General features: G+C 69.9%; 3 protein-coding genes across 3 annotated transcripts; all 3 read left to right on the top strand.

The window, feature by feature from the left end:
* Nucleotides 1-94: 94 nt before the first annotated feature.
* LOC104579064 (inactive phospholipase C-like protein 2) lies at nt 95-7,945 on the top strand. Its single transcript, XM_088519857.1, has 6 exons — nt 95-280; nt 3,833-6,310; nt 6,435-6,638; nt 6,851-6,926; nt 7,434-7,543; nt 7,757-7,945. The coding sequence occupies exons 1-6, from the start codon at nt 95-97 to the stop codon at nt 7,943-7,945; spliced, it is 3,243 nt and encodes a 1,080-aa protein (XP_088375983.1).
* A 281-nt stretch (nt 7,946-8,226) lies between these two features.
* HCRT (hypocretin neuropeptide precursor) lies at nt 8,227-9,522 on the top strand. Its single transcript, XM_088519914.1, has 2 exons — nt 8,227-8,676; nt 9,136-9,522. Exons 1-2 carry the CDS (start codon nt 8,656-8,658, stop codon nt 9,520-9,522), a joined length of 408 nt encoding a protein of 135 aa, XP_088376040.1. The 5' UTR covers nt 8,227-8,655.
* A 697-nt stretch (nt 9,523-10,219) lies between these two features.
* Nucleotides 10,220-17,943, top strand: KCNH4 (potassium voltage-gated channel subfamily H member 4). Its single transcript, XM_088519912.1, has 15 exons — nt 10,220-10,295; nt 12,488-12,721; nt 12,795-12,926; nt 13,003-13,130; nt 13,408-13,651; nt 13,799-13,956; nt 14,907-15,114; nt 15,191-15,385; nt 15,457-15,656; nt 15,947-16,196; nt 16,271-16,485; nt 16,739-16,786; nt 16,874-17,241; nt 17,383-17,599; nt 17,671-17,943. Exons 1-15 carry the CDS (start codon nt 10,220-10,222, stop codon nt 17,941-17,943), a joined length of 2,946 nt encoding a protein of 981 aa, XP_088376038.1.
* The last annotated feature ends 422 nt before the right edge of the window (nt 17,944-18,365 follow it).

Here is an 18,365-nt window from a genome sequence, read left to right as displayed (position 1 = left end):
GCCACTGAGCCCGCAGCAGCGGCGGTGGCGGCGGCGGGCGCAGGCACCGGGGCGCCCGGGGCCCCGCGGCGGCCGCTGCCCCGAGGCCGCGGGGATGGCGGAGGGGCCCCGGGGCGCCCCGCCGCCCGGCTCGCCCCGCCCCGCTCCGCCGCTGCCCAACGGGCCCCGCGGCAGCGGCGGCGGCGGCGGCAGCCCCGGCTCGGGCTCGGGCAGCAGCAGCCGCGAGGACTCGGCGGAGCGGAGCCCCGCGCCCGCCGCGCCCCGCGCGAGCATCATGAAGGTGAGAGCGGCCCCGGCCCCCCGGGCTCCCTCCCCGGGAACCGCCCCCGGTATCCGGCACAACCGATCCCCACAACCGCCCCCCGGGAAGCGGCCCCCGCCCCAGCTGCGGCCGCCCCCGCGCCGCCCGGCGGGGAAGGGGCTCCCGGCGCCTCCCTGGCACCTGGGGGGGATTCAGCCCCGCCGAGCCCCGGGCCGGGCCCCGCGGGAAGAGGCCTCCGCCCGGCCCGGCCCGGTCTCGGTTCTGCTCAGCACCGTCCGTCCATCCTCTCCCGGAGCAGCCCGGCTCCTCTGGGCGCTGCTCCCACCTCAAATCGCGGCAGGTTCCTGGCTGGGCACCGAAGGCTGCTCCGCTCGGATCCCTCCAGCCCGCTGTGGGCACAGCCCGGCCTGGGCTTTGTGTGTCCCAGGCCTGTCCTGTCCTTCCAGGGGTCTCTGAGGTGCCCCATGGTGCCCCCTCATCCACACACTCCTCCCACGGTGCAAACTGCATCGCAGCATCGGCCCGTCCTGCGCGGGGCACCCGTGGGTGCTGCCTGGGCCGGAGCTCACAGGCGCTCCTGCTTTCTGCTCTGAGCAGGATCGTGCACCGGAGCCAGGCTCAGGGAGCTCCCTCGTGCAGGGCTGCGGTGCGGCCGGGGAAACGCCGGGGTCTCCCGCTCCCATGGGCCGCGGGGTGGACGGGGTTTTCCAAAGGAGACCCCCGCGCTGCGCGGCGCCAGCGTCACTGCTCACACAATAGGTCTCCATAGCCTGGAGCCACCCCCCGCTCCCGGCAGCCTATTTTAAGCTGCTAGAGCTGCACGGCTATTAATACTGGTGTGTGGGCTGCTCCGCGTGCCGGGCCAGGCACCTCGCTGCCACCTCCGTGCCATGGGGCACGGTGGCCGCGCTGCCCCCAGGGGCCATTTGTCCCCACACTCTCGGTGCAGGCAGAGATGTGCCGCGTGTCACCACGGCAAGCAGCTTTCCCGGGGATTCCCACGCTGCTCCCAGCCCCTTGGTGACTGCCGAGGCCTGGCTGAGTGCCCGGCATCCCGGGACCTGGCGGGTCCCCTGGTGCCGGGAGCTGCTGGACTCTGCTGTGCTGCAGCCCGTGGGCCCAGGGGCCCGGCCGTCCCCCTCCGCTCGCCTCCGCGCCGGGCTGTGCGCGGCCCCGTGTGCGTCACCGTGGGATTTGGCCTCACGCAGAGGTCGCGTGGCCTGGGCAGCGCTGCGGGAGAGGACACGGCCGCAAAGGAGGTCAAGCATCCCGGGCCAGCTGCCGTCCTCCCGTGGCCCTGGCCCTGCTGCCCCGAGCCGTGCAGGGAGCACCGCAGTGCTGGAAACAGGAGTGGGAAGAGTCGAAGGCTCCGTTATTTTCTGGGTTTCCAGAAAGGGCTGTGGGAGTGAATCCGACAGCACGAATCACCCGTCCAGAGCCAGACTGGCTTGAAGCAACCGTGGGGCGCCTGGCAGCCCCGTATCCCCACAGGAGGAGCCGTTCCCAGCTTCCTCCCTGGGAGTGGAGCGGTGCCAAGGGCTGGGGCAGTGCGGGCTCCGCTCCTGGCTGCTGCAGCATGTGGCAGTGCCTGTGCCAGGCCAGCCCCGGTGCCATCTGCCCGCTCTGCAGGTGCCCGGAGCAGCAGCAGCCGCCACGGGGAGCCCACGTGTCCTCGCTGCCCTCCGGGGCAGGTCAAACGCGGGGTCCTGCCGGTGCCGACGCCGCTGCCCTGGCTGCAGCACTGCGGGTTTTGCCGGACTCCTCGGCCCCGGCTGCTTTCAGTTCCTCTGTCCCGGCCATCACGAGCTGCTACACCGTGGGATGGGATGGGAAGGGAGGGCGGCTGCGGCCGCGGCGCTTCCCGCGCTCCCAGCGCTTCGCTCGGCTTCGCCGCGCGGGCAGCCCTGGCACGTGCAGTCCCCAGCAGCAGGACGCTCCTCCGGCTGCCATCCCCGTGGCCTCCCGCCTGCGCTGCTGTTCTGCTCATCGCCTTAGCAGAGCCCCGGGGCCCGCGCGCCTCGCGGAGCATCCCCAGGCCTGCAGGGCGCTCAGTCACGAGCTGCCGGTTTGGCTCTTCCTCCCTCCGCGCGGGAGCAGGGGCTGCAGGAGCGAGGCCACGCGCGGGCACTGCCATCGGGACCTGCACGCAGAGGGGCCGAGCCGAGCAGCGCGCGGGGCTGCGCGAGCCCCACACAGCCACGATGGGCAGCGAGCTGCAGCCGGGGCTGCTGCAGAATCCCCAGACGGGACCGGGATGGAGACGGGGTGGCCCGGAGCGCGTCCGGCTGCGCCCACGCGGGGTCTGCCGGGGGTCCGGGCGGGCGCGAGGCCGCGGCGGAGGGCGCAGGTGGCCCCGGTGCAGCTGGCGGCAGGTCCCGGCAGCCGCTCGCCGCGCGGCCCCCCGCCCCGCGCTTCCTTTCCGGATGGGTTTCCTGTTTTGTGCCGCGGGCCCGGAGGCGAGTGCCGGGGTGGGGTGCTCGGGCTGGGCGGGGGCCGGCGCAGGGGGGTCCCGCGCAGCGGCGAGCTCAGATTGCTGCAATGGGGAGCGCGGCGCTGGCCTGCGCCCGCTTCCCCACCGGGGCCGTATCCCCCATCAGCATCCTGCATCCTGGTGCTGCATCCCACAGCTCGGCCTGGTGGGATGCTCCGTGTCCATGTCCGGGTCCGTCCCCCCTGCCCTCATGACCTATCCTGCTCCCCCGTGTCTCCAGCACCCTTAGGTGGTGGTTTCTGGGCCCATGGGGATCCATCCAGCCCCAATGGGACAAAAAGCAGCTGGCAGCTGGGTGACAGTGATGGGAAAGTGCTTGGGGTGACCGCGGCCCCCAGCGCAGGCAGCTGGGCAGAGCCACCCGTGCCGCAGCCGCCACCGGATTAGAGGTGACTCACCGAAAGCTTAAAGAAGTGGATTAACCCTCCTCCCCGCTGCCCCGCTTAATGAATTCCATCCCATAATATGCTGCCAGCCCTGCTGTTCCCCCTCGCTCCCCCCGGCTCCATCCTGGCCCTGTCCAGCTCCGCGTGGTGGCACGCGGCCCCCTTCCGTCCCTGGGAGGCAGCGCGGACCGGGAATGCGGCGGGGCTGGGCACGCCATGGGAATACGGATGTGCCATGGGGCCGAGTATGCCATGGGGACATGGATGTGCCATAGGGCTGGCATGCTGTGGGCCTGGGCACGCCATGGGAATATGGATGTGCCATAGGGCCGGCACGCTGTGGGGCCAGGCACACCATGGGGCCATGGGGCCGCAGTGCTGCATCCCTGCTCCAGCATTCCCGCAGAGCGGGCAGGATCCGGCTCAAGGCCGGCAGCAGGAAGGAAGGAAGGAAGGAAGCAGAGTTATAATAAGCCAGGCCGGTGAGCAATGGGGGAGGCTGTGGCAGGAGCAGCTCCCGGGGCTGCTCATGGCACTGAGGAGCGCGGCCCCACGGCTGTCCCTGTTTTCCGCTGCGTGTCCCCGGAATGAGGAGCAGAGGGTCCCCATGCGCCCAGGGCCGGGGGGCTCATGGCTTTTCCCTCTCACTCGGTACCGTCTCTCACGGCTCTGCTCCCTTCTCCCGCCCGGCAGGATGGCTCTCGGCAGCGGTCTGCGCAGAAGAAGAAGACGGTGTCCTTCAGCACCATGCCCAACGACCGCAAGATCAACAGCGCGGCCGCCTGCATCTCCTTCATGCTGGAGGGCTGCGAGCTCAAGAAGGTGCGCTCCAACTCCCGCATGTACAGCCGCTTCTTCGTGCTGGACTCCGACATGCGCTCCGTGCGCTGGGAGCCCTCCAAGAAGGACTCGGAGAAGGCCAAGATTGAGATCAAGTCGGTCAAGGAGGTGCGCATGGGCAAGAAGACCCCCATCCTGCGCAGCAACGGCCTCTCCGACCAGTTCCCGGACGAGTGCGCCTTCTCCATCATCTACGGAGACAACTACGAGTCCCTGGACCTGGTGGCCAGCTCTGCCGACGTGGTGAGTGCCTGGGTGATGGGGCTGCGGTACCTGGTGTCCTATGGGAAACACACACCCGAAGCGCTGGGGACCGGCCACCCCAGCCTCCGGACCTCCTGGATCTCCTCTGTGTTCGACCTCGCCGACCTGGAGAAGTCTGGCCTCATCCCCGTGTCCCGGGCCGTGCAGCTCATCAAGGCCCTGAACCCGGGCATGAAGGCCTCCACCATCGAGCTGAAGTTCAAGGAGCTGCAGAAAGCGAGCGACCGCGTGGGCGCGGAGGTGGCCTGCGACCTCTTCGTGGAGGCCTATTGCGAGCTCTGCACGCGGCCCGAGATCTTCTTCCTGCTGGTGCAGTTCTCCAGCAACAAGGAGTACCTGGCCCTGAAGGACCTGCTGATGTTCCTGGAGGTGGAGCAGGGCATGGAGGGCGTGACGGAGGAGAAGTGCTGGGAGATCGTGAGCAAGTACGAGCCCTCCAAGGAGGGCCGCGAGAAGGGCTACCTGGCCATCGACGGCTTCACGCGCTACCTGCTCTCCTCCGAGTGCTCCATCTTCGACCCGCAGCACCGCACGGTGTGCCAGGACATGGCGCAGCCGCTCTCGCACTACTACATCAGCTCGGCGCACAGCGCCTGCCTGCTCGAGGACAACTTCTGGGGCCGCTCGGACATCGGCGGCTACGTCAGCGCGCTGGGCTCGGGCTGCCGCAGCATCGAGCTGGTGCTGTGGGACGGCCCCGACGGCGAGCCCGTGGTCTACACCGGCCCCTCGGCCGCCTCCGGCGTGCCCTTCCGCGCCGTGGTGGGGCTGCTGGAGCAGCACGCGTTCGCCGCCTCCGCGTACCCGCTCATCCTGTGCCTCGTGGTGCGCTGCTCGGCCGCGCAGCAGCGCCTGGCCGCCCGCTGCCTGCGCAAGACGCTGGGCGAGAAGCTCTACGTGGAGCCGCCCGACCCCGCCGAGTCTTTCCTGCCCTCGCCGGAGCGCCTCAAGGGCCGCATCCTCATCAAGGGCAAGAAGCTGCCGCCGGGCTGCGAGGACAGCGAGGGCGACGTGTCGGACGAGGACGAGGGCTGGGGGCCGGCGCGGCGGCCGGGCGGCGACGAGCCCGAGGGCGGCCCGCGCCGCCTGCGCCTGAGCCGCGAGCTCTCGGAGCTCGTGAGCCTGTGCCAGGCCGTGGCCTTCCGCGGCTTCGAGGGCTCGCGGCGCGCGCAGCGCTACTGGCAGCTCTGCTCCTTCAGCGAGGTGGAGGCCGGGCGCTTCGCCAGCGAGTGCCCCGCCGAGCTCGTGAGCTACAACAAGCGCTTCCTCTCGCGCGTCTACCCCAGCCCCATGCGCATCGACGCCAGCAACATGAACCCGCAGGACTTCTGGAAGTGCGGCTGCCAGATGGTGGCCATGAACTACCAGACGCCGGGGCTCATGATGGACCTCAACGCGGGCTGGTTCCGGCAGAACGGCGCCTGCGGCTACGTGCTCCGGCCCGCCATCATGCGGGAGGAGGTGTCCTACTTCAGTGCCAACGCCAAGGACTCCCTGCCCGGGGTGCCCGCGCAGCTCCTGCACCTCAAGGTCATCAGCGGGCAGAACCTGCCCAAGCCCAAGGGCTCGGGGGCCAAGGGGGAGGTGGTGGAGCCCTACGTGTGCGCCGAGATCCACGGCATCCCGGCCGACTGCGCCGAGCACCGCACCAAGACGGCCCTGCAGAGCGGGGACAACCCGGTGTTCGACGAGAGCCTGGAGTTCCAGGTGAACCTGCCGGAGCTGGCCGTGCTGCGCTTCGTGGTGCTGGACGACGACTACATCGGCGACGAGTTCATCGCGCAGTACACCATCCCCTTCGAGTGCCTGCAGCCCGGCTACCGGCACGTGCCGCTGCAGGCGCTGTCCGGGGAGCCGCTGCCCCACGCCACCCTCTTCGTGCACGTGGCCATCACGGACCGCCGCGGCGGCGGCAAGGGGCAGCGCCGGGGGCTGTCGGGGCGCCGCGGCCGCCGCGTGCGCGAGTACACCTCCACCAAGGCCACCGGCATCAAGGCCATCGACGAGGTGTTCCGCACGGCCACCCAGCCTCTGCGGGAGGCCACCGACCTGCGGGAGAATGTGCAGGTACCGGGGGGAGGCGGGATGCAGGATGCGGGATGCGGGATGCGGGATGCAGGATCGGGTGGGCAGCGAGGAGCCGGAGCCCCCGGTCCCTCCCGTAGGACCTGACGCCGGTGTCTGCCCGCAGAACGCGCTGGTCTCATTCAAGGAGCTCTGCGGGCTCACGCCGGCCGCCAACATGAAGCAGTGCATCCTCACGGTGGCCGCGTGGCTGCTGCACAGCGACAGCGCGCCCAGCGTCACCCTCAACCTGGCCGAGCGCTACCCGCCCATGGAGGCCCAGGGCCCCATCCCCGAGCTGCTGCGCAAGGTCCTCACCGCCTACGAGACGGTAAGAAACGGTGCCGCCGTCACCGGTGCGGCAGTGGCTGCAGCGACACGGACCCCCCGTGTGCGCACAGCGCTGCGGTCCTGCCTGGATCCCGTTAATAACCAAGGGAGCCTTGGGGATGCGGCACCACGGGGAGCAGGGGTGGGCGCGTGGCCGGCCGAGCACCCCGGCTCGCGGGGACGTGGCTGGCGGCACCCGCTCCCCTCCCGCAGATGATCCAGACGAGCCGCACGCTCATCGAGTCGGCGGACGCCGTGCACGGCAAGCTCCTGCAGGCGCAGCAGGCAGGTGGGTGCCCCGCGGCGCCCGCCGCGCTCCCCGGGACCCCCGCGCAGGGCGGCGGGGACGGGGGGCAGCAGCGGGAGGAGCGCGCGGGGGAGGCAGGCGCAGAAGCGGAGCGGAGTCATTAGCTGCCAAACGCGGGGTATAATTAGCAGCAGCAGGAACGGAGCGGGCAGGAGCGCCGGCGCACGGAGCCCACGCGCAGGTGCTCCTGGCAGCCTGCCCTGTCACCCTGCCCCATGCACGGCCGTGGCTGCCCTGGTCCATGGGGACTTGGGGGGCGCTGGGACACGTGGGGAGGGACAAGGGGCTCTGCGTCCCGCGACGCTGCTGGTGATTCCCGGTGCTGGGAGCAGCCGGCGCGGGGGCTGGCGGGTGGTTGAGTCACGGTGGGGGAGAGCAGCTCACGGGGGAGCCTCGTGTGACTGTGTCACGTGGGGTGGACAGAGCGCAGCCCCCGTGGGGCCGGGCAGCCCCCACGCGTGGGGGGCTGAGTGCGGCTCTGCCCCCCAGGCATGGACTTCCACAAGGAGCTGCACCGCATCGAGGCCAAGGAGGGGCTGCGGGGCCGCAAGCTGCAGAAGGCGCTGGAGAGCTTCGCCTGGAACATCACCGTGCTGAAGGTGTGAGCACGGGGGGCGCGCGCGGGGCCCGCGGCACGCGGGGGCGTCCGGCAGCGCAGGGATGCAGCAGCGCTCCCGCGCTCCGGGATGCTCCCACGTCCTGCATCCCGCTGCCTCTGCGGGATGCAGCCGGGATCCTGCCATGCGCGCGGGTGGGCGGCATCGTGGTGCAGCCCCCGGCTGAGCCCTGACGCTCTCACCGCACGGCTGCAGGGCCAAGCCGACCTGCTCAAGCACGCCAAGGCGGAGGCGCTGGACAACCTGTGGCAGATCCACAATGCGGGACAGGCGTGCGGCATCGGCAGGAACGGCGCCGCCTCGCCCGAGCCCCCCCGGCCGCGCGGGGCCCCGCTGGAGCCCATCCCCGAAGCCGACGGAGGCGGCGACACGGCCACCTGCTGACGATGGCACCGGGGCCTGCGGCGAGCGCTCCGGCACGGCCCGCAGCATCCACAGGGATGCAGGTCCTGGAGCGGGGACGCTGCCGTGGCCAAAGGGAACATCTTTGTTCCCGTCCACCCCGGCTCCTGTGAGCTCCCGCCTGTGTCCACCCATGGAGCGAGGTCCCGGGGGTGCCGGGGGTCCCCACGGCCCACCCTGCTGGAGGGTCCCCCCCATCTCAGGACTCAGGTGCTTGCAAGGCCCCAGGCACCACATCCAGCCTCTGCACAGCAGCAGCAATTAGCCTAATGGGGCCCCAAGGACGGAGCCGGAGATGCCGTCGCCCGGAGCTGGCGGGCGACAGCAGAGCCGCCGCGTCCGCTCGGCGCTGACCTTCCGGCCACGACTCTGCCGGCAATTACGGCCTCATTAGCGCTGCCGTCCCGCGCTGCCCCGCGCCGTCCCGCACAATGCGGAGCTGCAAATGAGGGGAAAGGCCCGGCCCGTCTCCGAGCTACCGGGAACAAAGCGTGCGCGTCGCCCGGAGACCGGCCCCTCCGCCACCGGGTATTTTTGGCAGCTCTATTGTGCGGGGCCCGCCAGGCCGGGGCTGGCGGGGGGTGGCCCCCTATAAAGGCCCGTGGGCACTGGTGGCTCAGGGCACCTCTGCTGCTCGGCTCCAGCGGGTCATGTCCCAGCGCCACTCGGCCACCTGAAGACGCCCGGGAAGGATGGAGGCTCCGAGCACCAAGGTGGGGCCGGGACAAGCAGCAGCTCCCAAGGGGGACGAGGCCCCGGCTGCTGCATTGGCTGGAGCAGCCCCGGGGAGCAGGAGGGAAGCGGGACTGGGGGCGATGCCGGTGGGAGAGGAGGCTGCGGGCTGCAGGGCGCCCAGTGTGGGCAGCGGCGCGGGCTGAGCACGGGGCTCTCACTGCACCTCCCACAGCATCCGCAGTGCGGGAGGGTGGTGTTGCCCCGTGCCGAGCCAGGACACCTGCAGCTCTGTCCTGCTGCGGGAAGGAACCAGGAATTGCAGGGCTGGATGGGGAGGGAGGAGCAGGACTGCCAAGTCTCCCAGCACCCTGAGCTGCCACCCTCATGGGGCACAGCCCTGTCCCCATACGACAGCGGCTCCGTCCCCGTCGGAGGTTGGGCATCCTGGCAGAGCAGCCCAGTCACTCAGGTGCTAACGGCGGTCCCTGCTCCGGCAGCTCCGTGGAGCATTTTGCCTCCTGCTGCTGTTCTGCTCCCTGGTTGCTGCCCGGCAGAACGTTCCTGAGTGCTGCCGGCAGAAGACCTGCTCCTGCCGCATCTACGAGCTGCTGCACGGCATGGGCAACCACGCCGCCGGCATCCTCACGCTGGGCAAGAGGAAGAGCGTCCCGCCGGCCTTCCAGAGCCGGCTCTACCGCCTGCTGCACGGCTCCGGCAACCACGCCGCCGGCATCCTCACCATGGGCAAGCGCGGGGCCTGCCACATGGGTTGTGCCCCGGGCACGGATGTGCCACCCACGCTGGCCACGAGCCACTCCATCCCGGGCCCTGGGCAGTGCCGGGGGCAAAGTGGGGCACAGGGGACCACGACGAGCTTTTACTGATGGTTGGGGGGGAGTGGGGCAGAGGGGGGGTCCCGGCAGCGGGATGGACCCTGGCACCTGATGTAAATAGCACTTTTAAATACCTCGTGGTGCCCCGGCCGAGCCCGCTCAGGGCGCTGCGGGTACCGCTGGCCTTTTACAATAAATGGTAGCCTGACGGTACTGGTGTCGCCTCGTTTCTGAGGAGGGGGTTCTGTCCCGTTGCAGCCCGTGGGGCCGGTACTCGGGTGCTCGGCACGGCCCCGGCTCCAGCTCCTCTGGCCTTGGGGACGAGGGAGGGAGCTGGAGGGTGTGGAGCCTTCCCAAAGCCCCCGTTTGGCTCCCCAAGGGCCGGTGCCGTCTCGCCGGGGCGGGCGGGTCCCCGCGGGGGCGGATCCCGCTGCCGGGCGGGTCCAGGGGCAGGTACCGGTGCCGAAGCCCCTCCCGGTGTCGGGGCGGGTGTCGGTGCTGGCGGGTCCGCGTGCCGGGGCGGGTACCGGTACCGAAGCCTCTCCCAGTGTCGGAGGGGGCAGGTGCCCGGGCGGGGGGTGCCGGGCGGGTCCGGGGCGGGTGCCGGTGCCGAGGCCCCTCCCGGCGCCGGGGCGGGCCGGGGGCGGAGCGCAGTCCCGGGCGCGCCGGGCCGGGATTAGCCCGCGGCGCCGGGGAGGCACCTGCGCCGCGGCCGGGGGCGGCAGCCCCTGCGGGGCGCGGAGGGACCATGCCGGTGATGAAGGGCCTGCTGGCCCCGCAGAACACCTTCCTGGACACCATCGCCACCCGCTTCGATGGCACACGTATGTCTGCGCCGGGAGCGGCGGCATGGCTCCCAGGACCGGAGTCGGCACCGAACGCGGCTCCATCCTCTCCACACTGGCCCCGCTGCCCCGAGACCTCCCGGCGTCGGAGAGGGCTCAGGAATTGGGGACCCCCTTGAGACCCGGCCGGGCTCGTCATCCCGCGTTCCCCTTCCGTGCATCCCGGACGGGCTCGATGACCTGGGGACACCGGTGCCCCTAGGCGGGCTCGGTACCACGGGGGTCCCCGAGCGGCCCTGGCGGGTGGGTGGCCCCGACGCCGCTGCTGGGCCCGGGGCCGCGCTCGGCGCCGTCGGGGCCGCTCAGCACCACGGACAGTTCCGGGGCGGGCGGGAGGTCCCGGTGCAGCGGCCGGGGCCGCCCGGGGGTCCGGGAGGATCGGGGAGGTCCGGGGAGGGGGCGCAGCGCCCTGGCAGGCGCCACGGGGCACCGGGGCCGGCGGTGCCCCCCGAAGCGCTGCCAGGGGGGCAGGAGCAGCGTGTGACACGGTGGTGACACGGGGACCATCGCACCGGCTTCCCTCTGCACCGGGAGCCCCTCACTTGCGCGGATCACGGGCACTTCTGCCCCTGAGTCGAGGGGGCCCTGCCCTCCTCTAGGGCCTGGAAGTGTCTCGCTGCTCCGAGTTGTGGCCTTGGGAAAGGCAAATGTTGAGGCCTGTTTGTTTGAGCCGTGTGTTTGGGCTGGACTGGGAGCAGAGCCGGGCATTGGGCCGGGTGGGAGCAGGGCTCTTGTCCTTGCTGGCTGTTCTGCAGCCACTTTCTGCAGCTGGAGGTGCTGGAGTGTCCCGGGCTCCTCCCTGCTCCATGTGCCAGGGCCAGTGGGGATTAAGACCCTGGCACATTGGGGAAGGGATTATGCAGTGGTGCCACATGCCAGCAGCCACCCTGGGACAGCCTGGAGCCTGGAGCTCCCCAGCCCATCCTGCTGCCCAGGACATGTTTGGCTTTAGAAGCTGGCAGCGGGTGCTGCCCTCGGGGTTTGCTGTGCACAAGGCAACGTGTCTCTGCCACCTGCCCCAGCACAGGGATGAGCTGCTCCCAGAGGAACTGGGTGCTCCCGGCTTCCCTTGGTTCCACATCATGGGCAACAGGGACCTCATCCCCCTTGGCTGTCCCTGTGGCCCCGGAGACCTGAACGAGGGCTTAGGATGCAGCAGAGCTGCAGGGAAGCTGCCCAGGAAAAGCAGGAGAGGAGCCCTGGGAATCTACCCAGAGAGAATGGGAAGGAGGATGGCTGAGAGCATCCTGCCTTCGACTGTGCCGAGCCGCCTCCTGGGCACTTTTAAATAGTGTTTGGCTTTGTTGGTTAGATGTGGTTCTTATCGGCTTTACCCGCCACAGAGAGGGGCTTTAGCTGCAGCGATACATGGTGCGAGTTAACCCTGGCCTTGCCGCACAGCAGCCACCTAATCGGCCCCACTCCTCCATCTGGGCATGTCCCAGGACCATGAGTGTCTGCCAGGGCTGCAGCTCCCTTTGCATGGCAGAGCCGCTCCTGAAAGCAGCTGAAAAGAGTCCTTTGCATTTTTTTTCCCCCTTTCTAATATCAACCTCTGGACAGCACTGTAATCCTGGCTCCCCAGAGCCAAAATCTGGCCTTATTCATAGCCTCGGGCTATTTTTGCTTCCCAGAGCTAATCCTGAGCTGATCTGGTGGCAGTGGCCCCAGCATAGCCCCCCCGCCCCGCCTGTGGCTGGCATCCCCTTGGCCTCTCCTCAGCATCCCCTTGGGATCCCCTGGGCTGCCCCTGTGCATCCCCTTGGCACCCTCCACCGCGTCCCCTCCATGTCCCCTCCACGGTGCCCATCATCTGCTGCTGGCCCCCATGTCCCTGGTCCCGCTGTCCGCACACACCAGCTCCTTGGCCTCATCCCTGTGTGAGGCCATCTGTCCCCGCTGGTGGTTGGTGGCAAGTGATGCCAAAGCAGCTGCTCCAGGGCTGGGCAGGAATTCGGGACCAGCGAGAGCTCCATGGAGCCGCCTCACTGCGAGGATGCCAGGGCAGCGCAGTGCGGGGACACGGGGAGCTGGACACCTGGAATTCTGCTTGGGGGGAAGCAGGATGCGATGGGAGCAGATGCAGCAGGGTGGGCACCTGCTCCCACCCTGCGTGGGGCAACGGCCGCCCGTGTCCTCGCAGCCCCTGCCCGTGGTGTCTCCTCCTCCAGACAGCAATTTCCTGCTGGCCAACGCGCAGCTCCGCCGCGGCTTCCCCATCGTCTACTGCTCCGACGGCTTCTGCGAGCTCACGGGCTTCGCGCGCACCGAGGTCATGCAGAAGAACTGCAGCTGCCGCTTCCTCTGCGGCGCCGAGACCAGCGAGCCCGTCCTGCAGCGCATCGAGAAGGTGCTGGAGGGCAAGCAGGAGTTCCAGGCCGAGGTCTGCTTCTACAAGAAGGGGGGTGAGTGGCACGCGCGGCGCCGTCCCCGTCCCATCCCACCCAGCTCGTGCTGCCCGTCCGCTCTGCCCTGCAGGAACGGCCTTCTGGTGCCTGCTGGATGTGGTGCCCATCAAGAACGAGAAGGGCGAGGTGGTGCTTTTCCTCTTCTCCTTCAAGGACATCACGGAGAGCCGGAGCAAGAGCCACCCGGGTGACAGGAGGGAGGGTGAGCGGCGGCGGGGCCCGGCCGGGCGGCGCGTCCCCGCGTCCCCGCGGCTCACGGCGCCCGTCTGGCCCCGCAGAGAGGCAGCGCAGCCGGCGGGCCGGGAGCGCGTCCCTGCGGGCAGCGCGCAGGCAGGGCCGCACCGTCCTGCACCGCCTCGGCAGCCGCTTCGCACGCAGGGACCGCGGCGACGTGAAGCTCAACCGCGTAAGGAGCCGAGGGGGACCCGGATTTGCCTGGGGACAGGGGTCTGTGCACAGGAGCCTCCGTTAAGAGACTGTTAAGAGCATCAGCAGAGCCTTAGTTTGTTTGCCAAAGCAAGTGTTTTGTGCCCATCTCTGTGGGCAGCCTCCACGCAGCCCGTGTTTGCCCCTGGAAAACACGAGTCCAGAGGGAGCCATGGGCTGGTGGGGTCCCATGTGGAGAGGGATCTGCGCGCTCCTTGGTGCCTGCCGGCGGGTGCCATCCGTGCCCTTTCCTGCAGAACGTCTTCGAGAACAAGCCGTCCATCCCCGAGTACAAAGTGGCCTCGATGCAGAAGTCCCGCTTCATCCTGCTCCACTACAGCGTCTTCAAGGCGCTCTGGGACTGGCTGATCCTGCTGGCCACCTTCTACGTGGCCGTCACCGTGCCCTACAACGTCTGCTTCACGGGCACGGAGGAGAGCGCCTCGGCCGCGCGCAGCACCATCGTCAGCGACATCGCGGTCGAGATGCTCTTCATCCTGGGTAGGGAAGCTCTTCCTCCTGGCGGGAGGAGGAGCAGGGAGCGGTGATGCTCGTGCCAGCATTGCTGGGCACAGCTCTGTGTTGGTGCCACCGCGGTTCGAGGTGAATGGGGATCGTGGTGCTGAGGCCGGCGTGCTCGCCGCGCAGATATCGTGCTGAACTTCCGCACCACCTACGTGAGCCAGTCGGGCCAGGTGGTGTACGAGCCCCGCTGCATCTGCATCCACTACGTGGCCACGTGGTTCTTTGTGGACCTCATCGCCGCGCTGCCCTTCGATCTGCTCTACGTCTTCAACATCACCGTGGTGAGTGGCACGGGGCAGCGGCCGCCGCACGCTCTGCAAGGGGCTGCTCTGAGAGGGGCTCATCCACAGGCAGCTGAAATGCCATGTCCCCCATGCACTGCAGCAGTGTCCCAGGAGGGGACAAGTCCTGAGGGCAGGGATTCCCCACCCCACACATTTCTGCATGCACATGCACGCACACAAATGTGCATGCAAACATCCACGCGTGCAAGCACACATGCATGCAAACACACCTGGGCACACGCAGCTGGCTCCAGTCGCTGCCTCTGGCAGCCTCACGGGGCTCCGGGCGAGCCACAAGAGCTCGGCAGCCCCATTTCCATCCTCTGCTAATTGGAGAAGGCAGGAAGGAGTGTGGAGAGTGTGACGGCTGTAATTACACTTGTTGGTGGCACCGCGGCAGCGCGGGCAGAATGAAGGCGCTTGGGGGCTGGACCTGCCCCCTGCGCCAGAGCAGCTCCGCTGGTCCCCAGCTGTGCTGCCGGCCAGGAAAAAAAGCGCTGGAGCTGGGACTGCTGCCCATGTGGAGCCAGGAGGGAGCAGAGGATGGAGAGGGGCCTTGGGAGCCAGGGAGTCCCTGGGGGTGATGGCACTGGTTCAGCATTGCTGTGTGTCCCGACCTATCGACTGAGATGGGGTGATTTGAGCGCGTGATATCTCCAGCTTGCGGCACCCGTGATCTTGGTGGGGGGACCAGCCTGTTGTGGAGGTCTCCCCTTGCAAGTAGCTTGGATCAGCTTGGCTCCAGCCAACAGCAAACCCATGGCCCTGCTTTGCTGCTGGCCGCCTCACTCCTCACCTGCAGCAATTCGGGGCCCTGACGATGCTGGCACCGCTGCAGATCGGGCACGGCAGTGCCCGGCTGTCCGGAGAGGCCGCTCGTCCCATCCGGTGCCATCCCGGCAGCTGCGTCGGTCCCCGCGCGGCCTCACGCGCCTGCCGCTCCGCAGACCTCGCTGGTTCACCTGCTGAAGACGGTGCGGCTGCTGCGGCTGCTGCGGCTGCTGCAGAAGCTGGACCGCTACTCGCAGTACAGCGCCATGGTGCTCACGCTGCTCATGTCCGTGTTCGCGCTGCTCGCGCACTGGATGGCCTGCATCTGGTACGTCATCGGCCGCGCCGAGATGCAGAGCAGCGACCGCCGCACCTGGGAGATCGGTGAGCGGCGCGGGGGCACGCGGGGCGTGCGGGGCGGCCCGGTGCGCCCGCCGCTCAGCCCCGCTCTGCTTGGCAGGCTGGCTGCACGAGCTGGGCAAGAGGCTGGAGGCTCCCTACGTCAACAGCTCGGTGGGGGGCCCCTCCATCCGCAGCGCCTACATCGCCTCCCTCTACTTCACCCTCAGCAGCCTCACCAGCGTGGGCTTCGGCAACGTCTGCGCCAACACGGACGCCGAGAAGATCTTCTCCATCTGCACCATGCTCATCGGGGGTGAGGTGGCGGCGGGGGGCGGCCGGTGCGGGGCCGGGGGCTCAGTCTGACGCCGTCCTGCTGGCCCCCAGCGCTCATGCACGCCGTGGTCTTTGGTAACGTCACGGCCATCATCCAGCGCATGTACTCGCGCCGCTCGCTCTACCACACGCGCATGAAGGACCTCAAGGACTTCATCCGTGTCCACCGCCTCCCGCAGCAGCTCAAGCAGCGGATGCTCGAGTACTTCCAGACCACCTGGTCCGTGAACAACGGCATCGACGCCAACGAGGTGGGTAGGAGGGCAAGGTCCATCCCAGGACCCGGGTGATGGAGCGCTGCAGTTGCAAGCACACACCCGTACCAGTGCATGGGTGCAAAGGTGCATGCATGTGCACTGCTGCTGCAGGAGCAGAGCTGCAAGCAGAGATGGAGACGCAATTCCTGCAGGCCTGGGGAGCAGGGATACTCATGGGAGCCTTTGGCCAGCACCGAGGCCTGGGGCTGGCAGCATCCTCAGCCCGGGGCCAGCAGGTCCTGTGGGGTGTTTGCTCACTGCCAGCCCCACTGCCTCTCCCCCAGCTGCTGCGTGACTTCCCCGACGAGCTGCGTGCGGACGTGGCCATGCACCTCAACAAGGACATCCTGCAGCTGCCCGTCTTCGAGACGGCGAGCCGGGGCTGCCTGCGCTCGCTCTCACTGCACATCAAGACGTCGTTCTGCGCGCCGGGCGAGTACCTGCTGCGCCAGGGCGACGCGCTGCAGGCCGACTACTTCGTGTGCTCCGGCTCGCTGGAGGTGCTGCGGGACAACGTGGTGCTGGCCATCCTAGGTGAGCGGGGCCCCGGGGCGCGTGGGCTGTGGTGGCCGCGACTCGGCCCCTGCTGTGAGCAGTCCCTCCTGCAGGCAAAGGGGACCTGATCGGCGCCGACCTGGCAAGCCAGGAGCCGGTGATCAAGACGAGCGCGGACGTGAAGGCGCTGACCTACTGCGACCTGCAGTACATCGGGCTGCGGGGGCTCTGCGAGGTGCTGCAGCTCTACCCCGAGTACGCCAGCAAGTTCACGGCCGACATCCACCAGGACCTCACCTTCAACCTGCGGGAGGGCAGTGAGATGGAGGTGGGTGTGTGTCTGGCGCTTCCTGCCTGCGCCTGCAGCCGCAGGAGGTGCCAAGGTCCTAGATGGCTGGAGCATCCCAGGGATGCTGCGCTGCACGAGCGGCTCCATGTCTTGCAGCTGCCTGGAGGAGCTGGGAGCCCCCGGATCACCCAGGATCTGGGGGCTCCTTCCTTGAGAGGGGTGAACGGTTTGAAATGGCTTTGCTGGCAGTCACTGTGACGGCAGCTCACAGATGTCCCCCTTCCCTCCCCAGGGGCTCCTCCGCTTCACGCGGTCCCCGCGGCTGGTGCCAGCAGCGCAGGTTGGTGCCCAGCCAGGGGGGCAGCGGGGGCATGAAGTGCCCTACACAGGGGACACCCCAGCGCTGACCCCCTGCACCCACTCACAGCCACGTCCCGATGGCGGCAGCGCCCCAGAGAAGCCCCTTCCCTCCATCCTGGAGGACGGCGAGGAGCCCGACGAGGTTTTCCAGCCCTCGCCCGCTGCGGGCACCCGCCGCAAGCGGCTGCTGCCCAGCCTGAGCAGCCCGGGCCGCCGCGGCTCGCTCAGCAGCCTGCTGGGCGACGAGCTGTGCCAGTTCTCAGCCCTGCGCCGCAATTGCTGCTCGCCCGCGCGCTGCGCCCGGGGCCGCAGCCCCTCGCCGCGGAGCCGGCGGGACGCGCCGCCCGGGGCCGGGGAGGCCGGCGGCGGCAGGAGGCCCCCGAGGCTGCTCATCCCCGCGCTGCAGAGCGACAGCCCCCCGGACCTCAGCCCCAGGTGAGGCCGGGACCCCCGAGGGGCCGAGGGGGCGCCTGGCCGCGTGCCCGGTGCTCCCCGGTGCTCCCGGCTCCCCGCACGCGCGAGGGGAGCTCGGCGCCGCGGGACCCGTCCCCACTCAGCGCCCCGGGCCCCGTGCAGGGTCGTGGACGGCACCGAGGACGACGGGGCCGCGGCGGAGCCGCCGAGCTCCCGCCGCAGCGCGGCCCCCCCGCCGCAGCCCGGGGACTGCCCCGCGCCCGGCAGCGCCGGCGGCTCCGCCGCGCTCACACGGGCGCCTGTCCCGGCAGCGCCGGACGCTGCCCCGGGCCCGGGAGCCGAGGAGCTGGAGCGGAGCCTCGGGCGGCTCGGCCAGGAGGTGCGCGGGGAGGGCGGCGGGGCGCTCCGCTCCGCTCCGGGCGCCGCTCAGCGCTCTCCGTTCCGCTGCAGATCAGCCGCCTCAACCGAGAGGTCTCGCAGCTCGGCCGCGACCTGCGGCGCCTCCTGGAGCTGCTGCGGGGCCGCGCGGGCGCCGCCGCCCCGGGGCCGCCCGAGTCGCCCGCCGCCCGCAGCTCCCCCGCCACCAGCCCCCGGGGGCCGCTGCGCAGCCGCTCGGCGAACGCCGCGGGCCCCGGGCCCCCGTGGCGGCCGCCCCGCCAGGGCCCGGCCGCGCAGCTCCCCGGCCGCCCCGCGCTGCGCTCCAGCCCCGCCGCCCTCCACTGACCCCGTCCGGGGGCGCCGGGGGGGACGAGCCCCGCTCCGGTCCTGCTCCCCGGAGCCGCGGCGGGAGCTCGGCTGCCCCGCGGGACCCTCCAGCGTCCCCCCCGCCTCCCCGACAGGGATTTTGATACGTGTTTAATACTCATTCCCCATTTTTTCCTCCTTTTTTTTCCCCTCCTTTTCTCTTTAACGGGGCGCCACCCTCGTCCCACTCCCTTCCCCGGTGCCCAGTGCCCGGTGCCTGTTCCCGGTGCCTCCCTCGCGCCAGCGGGCGCTGCGCTGGGCCGGGCGGCTCCGGTCCGGCTTTTAGGGGCTCCGGGTCGGTGGCTCCCGCCCTGCCCCGGGTCGCCGATTTCTGCAGTTTATTCTGCCCTCTCCACTCCGCCTCCCCCGGCCCTGCTCAGACACATGGAAATAAAGGTCTA

Source organism: Tinamus guttatus, unplaced genomic scaffold (assembly GCF_059628265.1).
Source record: "Tinamus guttatus ecotype Peru unplaced genomic scaffold, ASM5962826v1 Tinamus_guttatus_pri_ptg000075l, whole genome shotgun sequence".
Lineage (NCBI taxonomy): Eukaryota > Metazoa > Chordata > Aves > Tinamiformes > Tinamidae > Tinamus > Tinamus guttatus.
The sequence above is the reverse complement of the archived record's forward strand: the minus strand, read 5'-3'. Positions and strand labels throughout refer to the sequence as shown.

What these genes read in the sequence shown, in the direction of transcription:
- LOC104579064 (XM_088519857.1), top strand. Translation starts at nt 95, where the DNA reads ATGGCGGAGGGGCCCCGGGGCGCCCCGCCGCCCGGCTCGCCCCGCCCC. An exon ending in CCTGCAGGCGCAGCAGGCAG is followed by an intron (nt 6,927 to 7,433) that starts GTGGGTGCCCCG and finishes TCTGCCCCCCAG; the next exon opens with GCATGGACTTCCACAAGGAG. An exon ending in GGAACATCACCGTGCTGAAG is followed by an intron (nt 7,544 to 7,756) that starts GTGTGAGCACGG and finishes GCACGGCTGCAG; the next exon opens with GGCCAAGCCGACCTGCTCAA.
- HCRT (XM_088519914.1), top strand. Translation starts at nt 8,656, where the DNA reads ATGGAGGCTCCGAGCACCAAG. An exon ending in TGGAGGCTCCGAGCACCAAG is followed by an intron (nt 8,677 to 9,135) that starts GTGGGGCCGGGA and finishes CTGCTCCGGCAG; the next exon opens with CTCCGTGGAGCATTTTGCCT.
- KCNH4 (XM_088519912.1), top strand. Translation starts at nt 10,220, where the DNA reads ATGCCGGTGATGAAGGGCCTGCTGGCCCCGCAGAACACCTTCCTGGAC. An exon ending in ACGGCATCGACGCCAACGAG is followed by an intron (nt 15,657 to 15,946) that starts GTGGGTAGGAGG and finishes CCTCTCCCCCAG; the next exon opens with CTGCTGCGTGACTTCCCCGA. An exon ending in CCCCCGGACCTCAGCCCCAG is followed by an intron (nt 17,242 to 17,382) that starts GTGAGGCCGGGA and finishes GGCCCCGTGCAG; the next exon opens with GGTCGTGGACGGCACCGAGG.